The 15,594-nt window shown below is 25.7% G+C and overlaps 1 protein-coding gene across 1 annotated transcript in view; it reads left to right on the forward strand.

The window, feature by feature from the left end:
* Positions 1-15,073: 15,073 nt before the first annotated feature.
* LOC134831938 (uncharacterized) overlaps positions 15,074-15,594 on the forward strand; it is a 28,788-nt gene continuing 28,267 nt past the window's right edge. Inside the window, exon 1 of the mRNA XM_063845776.1 lies at positions 15,074-15,133. Coding sequence (XP_063701846.1) covers positions 15,074-15,133 — 60 coding nt within the window. The remainder of the gene's footprint in view (positions 15,134-15,594) is intronic.

Below are 15,594 nucleotides of genomic sequence, written 5' to 3' on the forward strand. Positions count from 1 at the left end.
TTTAAGAGCTACTCAATCCAAAACATTTGACTTTTATTGTATGGTCTTTAATAGTTATTATAAAAGTAAAAATATTTATTTTTTTTTCTTTAAAAAAACAAATTTTCTTCAAAATATTTTAATTTTCACATTTTACATGTCGACATGTAAATTTTATGCTACATGCATGTCGACATATATGCTGCATGCATGCATGCCGACATGTATATAGGGAGAACACTATAAACAAAGCATAGAAATTTTTAAAAATTTAGATTTTGTTGAAATAAAAAAAAATATGTGGACCTGTAGTCTTCGTTCTACCAAATTCAAGTAAATTTTCACCTAAAAGTATGCAATCAATATTTTTTTTAATAAATTAATTTTAGGTCTTTGTAAGGTATGCAATGAATTTTATCTGTCATATTTAGAAATTTTTTTTTATTAAACTTGTAAAGTACTAAATATTTTTTAAAAAATTTAAAAAAATAAGAAAATGTTTAAAAAATGACATGTGATATTCATTGCATACACAGCTAAATAAATTAGGAAAAATTTTCAAAAAATAACTTTTTTATTACGATATTTTAAAAAAAATTATTTAAAATAAATTGAAATTATTTAAATTAAGTTCATTTAAAAAAAACAGCCAAAATGTATGAAAAATCATTATGAATTTTGAATAAATTCAGTATCTTGAAAAAAAAATTAAATAAAATTAAAAAAGCAAAAAAAAAAATAAATAAAAAAAATTGTAAATAAATATATTATTATTATTATTATTTTTTTTTTTTTTGAAAAAAAAATTATTTATAAATAATAATTAAAAATTAAATAATATTTAAAAATTAATTTTTTATTTGGAACTTTTGAAAAAAATTCACATACTGAATATTTAAAATTTTTAATTCTTTTTCAAATTTAAAACATTTTAAAAATTTTAATCTTAAAAATACAAAAAAGTATCAAAGTAATAAACTTTTAAAGTTTTTAATTTTTAAATTATTTACTTTAAAAAAATAAAAAAAAAGAATAAATCTCTAAGAGAATCTTTCATTCAACAAAGGCATTTTTTAAAGAATTTTTTTTCAAATTTTAAAATTCTTGAAAAACAAAAAAATAATTAAACATCAAAGTCTACGATTAAATTTAAATTTATTATAAATCAAGAGTCCAGTATTTAATTAATAAAAAAAAATTCACAGAGTTGAAAAAAAATTTTTCGAAAGAAATTTTATTCCTAAAATCTCAGTAACCCTCTCTAAGTATTTTCAAAAATCTGTTACAAACTATATGACTCTATTTACTTTCACAGACAAACACACACACACAAGACGCTTATCACGAAAACCGTCGCACAAGCTGTTGTTGCCTCGTTGTTGCATTTTCATGCATAAAATATGCGCTTTTGCATGTAGTTATTTCTCAAATAAAGCAAAATGCCAGTAAAATGTTTTATAGAACTTTTTCTCCCAACGATTATTGAAAAATAAAAAAGAAAATTTTTCCTCATAAAACATGACGAGAGATTGAACGTGAAAAATTGCTGTTATGCTAATCAGACAACAACAGAAGAAATGAAATATTTTTTGAACATAAATAACGAGGGTGAGAGACAATGCAAAGTGCAGCCAAGACAATAAATGTTAAACTGTCAAAAGATTCTCTTGACGAGACAAAATTCTGATTTATGTGGAAAACTCTTTCTCATAATTTCCATTTCATTGCCACAATTCGTTGTTGTGAGTTATTCGTGTCATTTATTAAAACACAAAAAAAAAGTTTATTATTTTTACTGTTTTGATGAAATCACGAAACAAATGAGGAAAATATTAAAAGGAAATTGAGTTTCAAAGTTTTTTTTTTGTAATTTAATTTCGGGACAAGAAACTTTGTTCTACTTTTCTTCACATTTACTTGTGAATATGCGAAAAACCAAAAAAAAAATTAGCCAATCAAAAAAGTTTAACTTTCCACATCAATTAACTTTGACAGTTTCATTGCAACAGCAAACAAAAGCGAATCGTGAATTTTCTCCAAAATGAGCGAAATTCATGTGTTTGGATAAGCCAAAAAAAAAAAAGAAAAAAATTGATTTATTCAACTGGCAAATCATGTTATTGTTCTGACATGAAAAATAAAATATTTTGATTTTATTTTATGTATTTGCCGATCACGTGTGTGCGTTGATATATCGATGATTGAGAATTCACCTTTTTATTGGGGTTGCCATAGAAAAAGTTTAATTTTAACGTTCACGACATAAAATTGAGTGTTAAATTGTATTTCAGTCACACGTCATTTAACATTTTAAGTGTATGTGCAGTGAAATGTGTTACTAAAAGTGCCTTCAAATATTTAATAAATAGCTGCAGTCAATTGGGGAAATTTATCGGAAAGAAATTTGTTTGATTAGCAGTTAAACTTTTTTTTTTGATATTATTGGTTGTTTAGCTTTTTCAGCACAAATCACGTGGATGATGGGAAAATTTTTGAAAATTATGAGGTTTCGTGTTTAATGGACTTGTTTGTGATTATTATGTTGAATGAATCAATCAAAAAAGAGAAAAATTTTATGAAAAGTTTTTAATTTCTTGGAAACTGTATTTAATATTCCGAATCTTTTTTTTGGGAAATTTATTATATTTTTTAAATTAATCAAAAGGGTAAAAAATAATAATTAAGATTAATTTAAAAAAATAAATTAAATTTTAAAGTTTAATTAAAAATTAATTGAATAAATTTTAAAAGTATATTAAATTGAATAATAATAAATTTTTAAAAATAATATTAATAATAATTTAAAATTTATATTTTTAATTTAAGATTTATAAATTTTTAGACCTAAATAGGCTTGACTACTTGATTAAAAATTAAAGAGACACAAATTAAAAAATTATAATTTAATTAAAATGAAAATTATTTTATTTTATTATAAAAATATTTTAATTCAAAATTTATATTAATAATGATGAAATAAATGTTTTATCGAAATTAAGAAAAAAAATAAAAAAAAAAAATCATAAAATTATTTTTATTATTTTTCATATATTTTTATTAAAAAAAATTATTTTATTATTTTAATTTTTTTATTATTTATTTAAAATTAAAATTTTATTTTTTTTTTTAAATTTATTTATAAAATAAAATTAATTGATTTTCTTTATTTCATTTAATTTTAATTAAAAATTTTTATTTTTGCTCTTGTTTTAATAAATTTTTATTTTTTTAGCAGCAATAACTTGAAAAGGCTTTTTTATTATTTTTTTAAACTAAAATAAATATTTACTGGACCTAAACAAAAAAATAAACTTCATTACAATTAACACTTTTGATGTCAAATTTATTATTTTTTTATCCAGAAACATCACAAAATAAAATAAACAAAAAAAAATTAACTTAAATTTATTTCAGATAAGAATCTCAGATAAACTAAAGTCTCGTTTGTTAAAAAAAAACAAAAAAACGCCGCAAAGTGCGTTAAAGCAGCAAAAAAAACCTTTATAATCAGATTTTCCTCTTTGGTAATAAAATTATTATCATTTTTACATCAAACATTTCATTTTTATGAAAAAAGCCGCACGCCGTTAAACAAAAAAAAAACATATTTTTTATTCAAAGCAGCAATTATAAAATTAGAGCATCTACCCGAGAAACACGAGACACAACAACAAAGATGATGATAATAATAATAATCATTAGAGAAAAATATTTTCTTTGTAAAACGGTTGATAGCAAAAATATTAACGAAGGAAAATTTTCAACTTTTTTTACGATAAAATCCTGAAGTAAACATTAAACCGTTTTCTCTCACAAAAAAAAAAATAAAAAAAATATAAGCAAATCTCGTCATAATATTAACAGCAATGTTTACTTTACTTCACAACATTAACGTCCCTCATAAATACGAGATATCGCGTTCCCCTCTCGTAATAATGATAGACATATCAATGAATAAAAATATGCTACTTTACGAACATAAATACACGATAAACTCTTGCAAGACGAAAATCATTGAGGATTTCCCTCGTTCCATGTGACATGACGAAATTCCTTATCAGAAACGCCGGAAAATGGAACATTTCGAACGAAATGTAAACAAAAAAGGCAAAACATCAACAACAACCTATGACAATTTATTTAACACTGCGATAGGCATCCGAGCGTCCCGTGCCGAAAATACCCGATTGACGACTTTCCGGAGATGCGCGAAAAATTTCTGGCACAGGCGCCGCACGGTACAAGGGCGAGATAGTAAACATTAAACATACACGAGGGTGGCAGATCAGCTGATTTTCTTATCAATGCGGACACCTCTTTGGGATTTTTTTTTGTGTTTTGGGAGAGAAAGAGTCTCTCTGGCAAATGTTATCATAATATGACGACAACAAGAACAAACAAACAAGAAAACAGAATTTAAGTGCACTTTTTTTTTAAATATACACACAGGATGGCACATGACAGTATGTCGTCATATATATGACATGGAGACGCAGCAGCAACAACGTTGTTACGGTAATTCAAAGTTTTTTGTACATTTATTTTGAACCATAACAAAAATATTACTTTAGTTGCTCGGTTGCGTTGAAAGCGTGCGGACTAGTTTTCGATGCGGGTCCGGCTTTTTCTAACAAAAAAAAAATATTTAAAAAATAATTAATAAAATTTTAAATAAATAAAAAAAATAATTAATTAATTTAAAGCCGAAAAAAGTAATAAAAAAATAGAAAAATAAATATTAAAAATTAATTTATAAAAATTTAAAAAAAAAAAAAATACAAATTGAATAAAAAATATTAAAAAATTAATTTATAAAAATTTAAAAAAAAATTATTTTTTAAAAACCAAGAAAAAAAATTTAAATATAAAAAAATAATAATTCTGAAAATAATAAATAAATTTAAAACAAAAAAAAAATACAAATTAAAAATACTTAAAAAAAAAATAAAATCAAAAATTAATTAAAAAATATTTATTTATTTTAAAAATATTTAAATTAAGAAATTAAAAAAAAATAAATCTGGAAAAAATATTCAATTAATTTAAAACCAAAATTTACATAAATTCCTCTTCCAAAGATTAAACATGTGTGTCGTAAAAAAATGAAACATGACAAAAATTAATTTTACACTAAAGAAATATTTTATATTAAAATAAAAGGTTGTCCAAAAAGAGTAAATATTTAAAATGACGACAAAATTTTCTATGTGTGTCGTACCTACATGCAAAAATATTCAGTGATAAATTATGAAATTCCTAGAATATCGGTCGTCGTTCGTTACAGAATTTTCCTTTGTGACCTACATGAAAATTTTTTGATATATTTCTCAATAGAAAATATTTTAATACGATACAACATCAAATAAATGACAAAAGAGGATTTATTTGTTCCTCTTTGAAAAAAATTTTTCTTTCCACAACTATTAGAAAAGAAATGGAGACGACTGGTTATTTGTTCAGTGTAATTTACACAATTAAATGAAATTTATTCGCAAATGAAATAAAATTTCTTCGTCATTAATTTTTTTCCTTTTCTTCCTTTCTACTATTATAATTTATCAACGTTTTTAATGCGCTTAAAAGTTACACGAAACTTTTATAATTAATTTGCCTTTTTACGTTTAAAAGTTTGCCTCTTATTGTTCGAAAAACTACCTATATTATTTAATTCGCCATTTGACATCTCTTTTGATGCTGATGATAACAATGATGATAAAAGTGTGAGAATCTCAGGTATTTTGCAGTCAATCTTGTCTATTAACAGACATTTGCTCATACCGTTCAGTTAAAAGAGAAAAAAAAAAAGTTGATCATCAAGTTCTTCTTTTTGTCTTTTTTTTTACTTCGCTACTTGAGTGAACAATTGATGAGATGCAGAAAAAAGTTTTGTCTTGAATAAGTTAGTAATTGAAGGAAATGCGGGAATAGTAAAGTTGTTGTAAAAAAAATATGACATGCAGGGGTGAAGAATAAAGTTTGATATTTTTTTACTGAAAAAGGAGCAAAAGGTTGTCAAAAAAATTAAAAAAAAAGTCCAAAAATGTAAATTTATTAGTAAATTAAGAAAAAAAAAAATATTTTATTTTGTAAATTTTATTTAATTTTATTAATGAAATTGAAAAAAATTAATGAATTTAAAAAAAAATATTTTTTTTTTTAAATTTAATTTAAATTATTTTTTTTAATAAATTATTTTTTAAAAATACACAAAATTATAAAATTATTTTTTTTAAATATTAATTTGATTAAATTTATTTATTAATTAAATTATTTATTTAATTTATCTTTTTTAAATAAAAATATTTTTTTTTATTAAAAAAAAACTTAAAAATAATAAATAAAATAAAATAAAATATTTTATTAAAATTAGAAATTAAATAAACTTTTTTTTTAAACAATAATTTTTATTCAAAATTTAATAAAAACATTTTTTTAAAAGCAAAAAAAAAATATTTTAAAAATTATTAAGCATCAGTCCATCAGCTAGGACTTAAAAAAATTATTTATATTAACTCAATCAAGTTTATTTTAATTTATAAAAAATTAAAAAAAGTTAATTTTTTTTCGAAACAATTATATTTTTTGGTGTTCTTTGTAAAAATTTTTAATGCTTGGTTTGGATTAATTAGAAAAAAAATTATACAAACCTCTAAAATAATTTTGGTCCAGTTTCAATAAATTTTCCACTTCAAAATGTTTGTAGATCCATCTCTGCTCCATCATCACTGAATGTTGACATTAAATAACGACAACGCAAAAAAAAGCTCTTGCAACAATCACAAAATCAATTTCCTATATTTGTTGCTCCTGCTATGATCTGGCATCCATTTCAGTCATCGAACTGTTATGATTGAAAGCATTTTTATGTAAAACTTTGTCTGTCTTTCGTCACCCATCATATTCACTGCTCGCTACTTCATCATCATCATTAATTGACTAGCATCTGTTTGCTCTTTGAACTACTTGCTAAATAATTTCCTCGAAGAACTCTCATGAACTTTTTCTTTTTTTTCGAGTCACAACAAGAAAAACACTTACTTGAGCAAACATGAACTTTCACATGTCTCTCACTCACGGCCCGTTCTTCGACGTAATAATACGAATGATGTTTTTATTGTCATCCGGTGATTTATGACTTCCGTAACCTGTGATATAAATTTCTCATTCTGTCTGTGCGCGCGGCGCGGCAATAACCACCCCAAAAAGCTGCGTATCGATTTTTACTTTTTTGAATCTTCATTATTTTATTGTTGATTTGTTTGTTTGTGTTCGGGAGTCGGTCACATGCAACAAATTTCGAGACCTTGTACAAAGAGAGAGAGAAACCGAAGCAAGTAAAATCAATTACCAAATTGATTTATATTGAATTTTATATTCAGTTATTTACCTTCGTTCGATTGTTGCTTACAAATTTCCATTTCGAGACCTCGATCGAACGAACGAAAAAAAAAAACGGAGAGAAAAACGTTGTGAATGCCAAATAGGAAGCACAAATGAATGTCGGGTACAAATAAGACCGTGTGTAACAAAAGATGGTGTCACAACAACAACAACAACAACAGGTATCGATATTTTTTGTTGCGCTGAGAATGTCTGGCAGGATGATAATAATGGCAGGAAAATGATGTAACAAAATGATGGTCCCTTGGTGAAGGTTCTTTTTTGCTCCATTTTTGCAGTGAGATCGATACTTGATGGAATAATGACAGTGATGCATATTATTATGAGGATTTTTTTTTGAGACGATGACAGTGATTGTTGCTGCAAAAATATCTAAAAAAAATAATTTAGTAACTGCAAAATAAAATTAATGGTTTGACGTTTTTTTAATGGAAGAAATATTAAAAAATATTGAAAAATATTAAAAATTTAAAAATCAATACAAATTTTTTATAATTTTTTAACAAAACGAAAATAATTTTTTTTTCAAGTTCTAAAATATTAAAATATTATTTAATTTTTTTTATTTAAAAGTTAAATTTTATTCGTATTATTGAAGAAGAATTTTATTATCACGAAAAATTTTATAATTTTTTTTTTTAAAGTTTTATAAAGTTTTATTCAAAAAAAAAATAAATAAATAAAATAAAATAAAAAAATTAAAATCAAATTAAAAAAATAAATAAAATTTTTTTAACAAAATTTAGACACAATATTCTCATATAAATTTTAGTTTTTAACATTAAATGTTATTTTTTAAATTTTTTGGTGCAAAATTAACCATGAAGCTACTTTTTAATCAAAAATTAAAATAAAATTTTAAGTTTAAAATTTTCTATTAAAATTATTTTAAAAAATTTTTGAGTTAAGTGGAGTATTAATTTTTAAATAAAAAAAAATTACTATATTTTTATTCGATATTTGATTAAAATTTTCCAAGAAATATTCAAAAACTAACATTTAATGTTAAAAACTAAAATTTAAATGATAATTTTGTGTCTAAATTTTGTTAAAAAATTTTTATTTATTTTTTTAATTTGATTTTAATTTTTTTATTTTATTTAAATGAATAAATAAATAAATAAAAAAAATTATTTTATTATATTTTTTTTTAATAAAACTTTATAAAAATTGTTATAAATAAAACTTTTAAATAAAATTTTATAAAATTTTTCGTGATAATAAAATTCTTCATTTTAACTTCAATTTAACTTTTAAATAATAAAAAATTAAAAAATATTCATAAAAAAATTAAATAATATTTTAGAAAATAGCAATTTTATTGAGCGAAAGTCGTTTAAACTTGAAAAAATATTATTTTCGTTTTGTTAAAAAATTATAAAAAAATTTTATTGATTTTTAAATTTTTTTGCTTGAGAAAATTTAATATTTTCTTCCATAGTCGAGCTTTTTATATCAATATAGAAAATTTTCTTGATTTATTTTAAATTTACTATTCGATTCCAAAACAAGCCCTTTTCCTTCGTGCATAAAAACCTCTTACGACAAAATTATAAACATTTTCTCCTGATTATGCAGGGAATAAATCATACCGACCATCACAATAATTTAAATATTTGAACACGAAAAAGGTGTAAACTCTTTCCAAAATATCATTAACGTACAGGTCCATCCCCCAATGGCATGGCAATGGCGACAGACAATGCTGGCAAAAATTTATGAATGTCCAACTAAGCAGAAAAAAGCCATTTAAAGTCGAATACTAATTTTCGGAACAAACGGAATTGCTTATGATGTCAGACCGTAAACTACTGCTGCGAAAGTGAATTTGTGAGAGTAATCAAAATGTAATAATGGAACCGCACAAAAACACACATGACTTGTAATTAATTCGGTTATTTTCGGTTTCAATCAGACAAAATAATCGGAGGACACTCGATATTTGTGCCTCGAAATTGATGTTGGCATGTCTATTAAATTTTAATTAAACAGGAAATTTGAAACAATTTCTTCTTCTTTCGCTTGATTAAGTTCAAAATATTTATAGGACTGGGCTGTGGAATATTTTTTGACGTATATTTTGCAAATCCTTTCAAAGAACGTGAACAGTTTTAAAAATACTAAAAGTCGTCATCTGAAAAAAAAAATGTGAAGCATTTCTACTAAACAATTTAAATTAAAAATTCAAATTGTACAATGGGGTGAAATTTTTAAAATACCCACTGGGATAAAAAATTTTGAATGTGCATTGGGCTAAATGAAAAATGTGACTTGAGACACTCTTTTATGTCCAATCCATATTTTTCATTCAACCCAATGCACATTAAAAGTTTTTGTCCCAGTAGATATTCAAAAAAATTTGCCCCAATGCACATTTTGTCCCAAAAATTTGAAAAATTTGACCCAATATATTTTTTTTGCATATTTTTAAAAGTTTGTCCCAATGCTAATTAAAATTTTTTTGACCCAGTGCATATTTTGAAATTTTGCCCCAATACAAATTTTAATAATTTTTTGTTGAAATTTTTGTTTTCAAATTTTTTTGATAGAAAAAATTTTTTTTAACTAATTTAAAGATAAAAGACGTCTGTAAAAACCGCTTTTTTCCTTCGAAATGCGGTAAAAAAACGCGGTAGATCAAATACCATTCATCAATTTCCCTACTCTTTTTAATTGAATTTCGGTATTCTAATTTAGGATCGTATTCACTTCAAATTACGCACCAAATTTTTCTTTCAAACTTTTTCTAAAGCTCATGTCGTGACATTTTAATCATTCGCTTCGTATTACGTGATGGAGTGCTTTTTCCTCGTCATATGTGCGTTTTGCGATCAACAGAAGCGAACACATCAATCCATAAATTAGACACCGAACGACGACGACGACGAAGAACAAACGATGAATAAATATGACTGGCGGGAATTTTAATTAACTAAATTGAGGGTAACCGAGACACAGCTCACAACTTTGCTCAAACTTTGACGCGGCACAGCAGATTTTTGGTGGGAATACATCATCATCATCATCATGTTTGCGTGCGACAGATACAAGTGCCAAAAATTTGCGTCTGTGTTTTTCGTGAAAAATACACAAGTTAATCATGTTGAAGCGAAATTGAATTCTAACTGAGGGAAATTAGTTGAGAATTTCGGGAGGAAATTGTCTCAAAATGTTATTTGAAAAGTTTAGTGGTGCCTCAAAGTGTTTTTCGTTAAATTTTTCGGTGAAATTTTAAACTTCTGTCACGCAAAAAGGAAGTTATGTGCTAACAATTTCCTCTTGCAAAAGGAATATTTGATTCAGAATAAATAAAACATTAAAGAGTGTTTTTTTGCATTCAATTTTATTTTTGGCAAACCGAATTTATTTAACCCGAAAACTCTTTGCCAGGATGCGAAAAGGAAAATAAGATTAGCATCTCTTTTGCTTTTTGATTCTTTTTCTTCTCGACTCACACATGTCTTGTGGGACACAAACAGGAAGAAGAAGAAAAACGGTTAAAGTATTACTTTTCTTTCGCATGCAGATCGGGGGACAGAATTTGAAAGGTTTCGATTGATTTGCAAAAAAGTATGATAAAAGCACAGGAAATTGTGTGTTGTTGAGGTTGCCAAACAACAACAACAAAAAGTTTTTTGTACTTTCCCAGGGGATTGTGAACGTTTTGTATTTTTTTCAGTCGTCATCATGTGTGTATAATTTTACCGCAAATAAAATTCGTAACGACTCGATTTTTTTACTGCAATGGAGAATTTTATTCGAAGCTTTGCTTTCCATCTGTTTAAAATGTTCACTGGGAAAATTTTAAAATCTCTTGAATTTTGACTAATTAAATAATTAATTAATTTAATTTAATTTAATTAATCATTAATTAAATTTTAAAAAAATTAATAATTAAATTTAAATAAATTATTTTAATTAATTAATAAATTGCAAATAATTTAAATGTGTACTGGGGCAAAAATAATTTTTGCTCAATAGAAAATTTTTAATTTTTAAGTTTTAAAAATCAAAAATTCTAATGTTTCTAAATTTTATTAAAAAAAAATTTATCAAAAATTGTCAAAAATATTTTTAAAATGTGCATTGGGACAACAAATTTCTATTGATAAAAACATATATTTGGACGAGATTTCACAATCGGACTTGAAAAAAAGTTAAAGTGGAACCATAGCGGAAAATTAAAATGTTAACTGGGACAAAAAATCTCGAAGAAAATTTAAAATGTGCATTGGGACAAAAACTTTCTAATGTTTTGGGGTTTGGGTTTTATAAAGAAAAATAGTTAAAATTGAACCATGACAAAAAAAATAAATTGTTAACTGGGACAAAAAATCTCGAAGAAAATTGAAAATGTGCATTGGGTCAATACCAAAATAATTTCTTTTGACGACAACTTTCTACATTTTTCTGCGTCGATGCGTTGTTTTGTGATGCGATTCTTGCGGTAAAGTACTCTCAAGTTAAATAACGTTTCTATCAGAATGACAGGTGAACCTTGCTGCATTCAGTTGTTATTTATGTGATCGTTAGAATTGTTTGTTTCTCGTTTATTTATTATTTTTATTATGTTTTTTTTCGTTCTTTTTTCTAACGGTTTCTAAACGTTTATCATTAACAAAACAATGTGAGAGTGAAAGAAAGTATTTTGTGGTTTTCTTTTTAGTTTTTGTTTTGTATTTTTCTGCCACGTGCTGCGAAACAAAACAAACAAAAAAGAGGAAACAGACAAATTATCCTTCGAAATTGGGTAGATAACATGCATCTTGTTCCATTTGTTTGAAAACGGGAGAAAAATAACGTTATTTATTTGATTTGTGAGGAGAGTTCATTACGTAGCCCGAAGAAATTCGTATATATGAGAATATTAATAAAAATTCTATTCGCTAGGAAGAGGATGTTAGTTTGTTATGTTTATCTAACGATAAGAATATTATTAAGATTTTTACTACGAAAATCGAGCTGGGAAGCAAATGGAAGCAAAAATGAACTTTCATGATGAAATATATTTCGTTCCGAATTTTTCTGTTAAGCTTATGACAGGTAATCTTTTCCAAAAAATAATTAAATTAAACATTACTTTGCTCGTTACGACTCAGCAAAATGTTTAAACTGAAAATATTCTCTTAATTGACATACATAATTGTCAACATCATGGCGCAACCACAATCAGTTGCAGAAACCAATACAATTTCCAGTATTTTTCGCCATTCAATAATTAATGCCACTTAATGCTGTCATTCGGTGAATTATTGCTCATTTAAAGCAGATATTGTCGATTCCCAGTAGAATTACACAACATTTCATCTCTCGAGAGAGTCTTTAATAAAACATGAAATCGACATCATTTTGGCGGAGATAAATTTATTCACAACTCGAGACAAAATATGCAGAGATACGACACTAATTTATTGGATTACCATGCCGCCGTCGTCGTTAACGAGTGACATAATGCAAAGTTTTCAGTCAGTTACACCTAAACAAACAACGATATTGTGTTTATTATTTTGAGATGTGAACAATAACTCAGTTTGAATCACATGTTTGTTGCTTTTCTCGTAACCAAAAAAAAAGTACGAAGAGAAATTGTATAGCAGCAGGAAAACAAACAAGTGATTATATAAAACAATTTCCATACTGTGCTTTTGCCATTACACTCAAAAGTTTATTGAGGCATTTCGGAAAAAAATTCATGGTTTTTTGGATGTCTGTCCGTTAAAGGTATCCTTATGATGTTCGTTCTAAAAAATTAAACAAATACTTAAAAACTAATTTTTAGTATAAATTCTCTTTATCTAGAGAAGAAAAGAAAATTAAGTTCAGATTAAAAGGTCAAAAAACGAAGAAGGTCAAATGAAGGTTAAATAACTATTTGGCTTGTGGAAGTCAAAATAACCGAAGAATCAGAAGTTTTGGAATATAGAGTCTGTTTTAATGACCTCTACTTATTGCTCAAGCTCAGCATACCCAAAATTCAACCTGCCACTGTCGACCACTGTAGTAAAGGAAGTATTCTGTATAATAAACTTAAAGCGAAACAAACTACGATATTATGTAAAAGTAAAAGGATGATGTCAGTGATGAACGAGAAAACTTAATATACCGTCAATCGCCTTTGATGAACTTCTCAATTTCTAATTTTTGTTTTTTATACAGATAATTTAATTTAACTAAGTTTTGGAATTGCTTCAACAAAAATGAGTTCGGAAATGAGTACTAACTTCTTCATTATTTAATTTAAAATGGTTTTCTTTCATCGAAGCAATTCATCGAAAAATATGACTTTTGATTCTAAGTAAGAATTTTTTTATTTTTATATCAAGGCAAAAGCCCTTGGCAGTCAAAATTATTTTTTTTTTGGGGTAAAAAAGCCATCGAAAAACGTTTCAAAATACAATAAATCAATAAATTCTTGGAGTTCAGGAGTTCTGCTTCTTTGGCCCAGTTTGGTGATGCTATTTGAGTTACAGTTGACATCACATAAAACATAAAAAGATACAAGAAGAACAAAAATTCACTAGCGATGGGCCAGCCAAATTAAAAAATTTTTTCCCTTACCTCTATATTACCTTAATAGAATCTACGATTTTTTAATTAATTTAAACAAAAAAAAATTATTTTTTTTGTTAAAATATTAGAAGTTTATGAAATGCGCTCACATCTCATCTCCCCTTCAATTGTTAAGACATTGTCACACTCTTTTGCATTTCATTCTATCTCGAATCTAGAATTAAATATGTTACAAAATCGTTATAAAACACCTGTCTGCTTACCGTTCCTTGCTGTTCTGTTGTTGTATAACATAATTCCTGTTACTTCATTGCAAAATGCGACTGAATTGATATTTTGTGTACTGTACGTATATAAAGTTTCTCTCAATACAACAGGTAATGCTTATTTAATTTGATTACATAAGGAACCCTTTTCAGTCGCAAGAAATTGAGACAAAACTTTTCCTCATAAAACGTTCTCAATTTATAATTTAAGATTAATGAAAATGGAAGATAAGAAAAGGAACAACCAGTCGCCTCCACATTTTCATTTCAAAATTTATTCTCGATTACAAATTAAACAAATGAAAATTAAATTCAACTTATTTAATTAAAAACTTTTCCGCTTCGAGCGAATAATTACATATTAAAACAATTTTTGGTAAATTTACATTTGATTGAGCAAAAAAAGTGCATGCGATTCATTTTTCACGCTTATACGCAAAAGTTCGCAGGAAACGTAATATTGTTTGCTTTAATCATACTCGAAATAATTGGTGTTTCATGACAAGTAGACTCATCAACTTTGAACATGATCAAGTGCATTGCTGCAATTTAATGCAAACAAACGAAAAAAAAAGTTTATTTGAAAAATGTTGTTTTGACGTGCGATATTCTAGGACATCAACTATTATGCGATGAAAACAAAAATAAATTGGTTTTATGAATTTTTTTTTTGTGTATTGTATAAATAAATAAAAAAAATATTTTTTTTTTCGGAAGATATGAAATGCAGCAACATGGAGAAAAAAAATGAAATCTGCAATTTATTCGAATGCAGAATATTCTAATGCTAAATAAATATTTTGAAAGTGGGAAGAATAGTTAATAAATATATCTAGTGACATCACAGCTGCTGCTGACATTTCGGCAGCGCCAAAGGAAGCATCTCTGCCACAGTATCGGAACAAATTAAAGCAAATATGTTAGGCATACATCATATGGCAGCATGTGAATTGACACAGATTTCAAATTTGAATACGGTAAATTGATCTTTTCTTTCTCTATTTTTCGTTATTTCATGAGTTGTGTGACATAGTTTTGACATGTCAGTGCATGGGATGGGAGATTAGTCCCTTTTTACGAGGGACAGAAAAGGAATTAAAAAAGCTTTTTTCGGCACCAATCTTTTGTTTGTTCGTTTAAGCCAGTATACAGAGGTAAAGCCATTAATATTCTTCACACGTTTTGCAACAAAATATTTTCTCTGCTGAGCTTTCGTTTCCGATTTTCTCACTCACGTGTCTATTTTGTAGTAGAAAACGACCTAACATAAAGAAAATGATTAATTAATCCAACATGCAATTATAAGAGTAATTTCCTGCAAAATTTGTATCCCTTTTCCCATTTTGCACAGATTTCTGATTGAAGATTAAGAAACCGATTAATCCAAAACCGGTTTTATTTTTAATTATTTATTCAGGTTTTGATAGATTTTTGAAGT

This window comes from Culicoides brevitarsis, chromosome 2 (genome assembly GCF_036172545.1).
Source record: "Culicoides brevitarsis isolate CSIRO-B50_1 chromosome 2, AGI_CSIRO_Cbre_v1, whole genome shotgun sequence".
NCBI classification, from domain to species: Eukaryota; Metazoa; Arthropoda; class Insecta; order Diptera; family Ceratopogonidae; genus Culicoides; species Culicoides brevitarsis.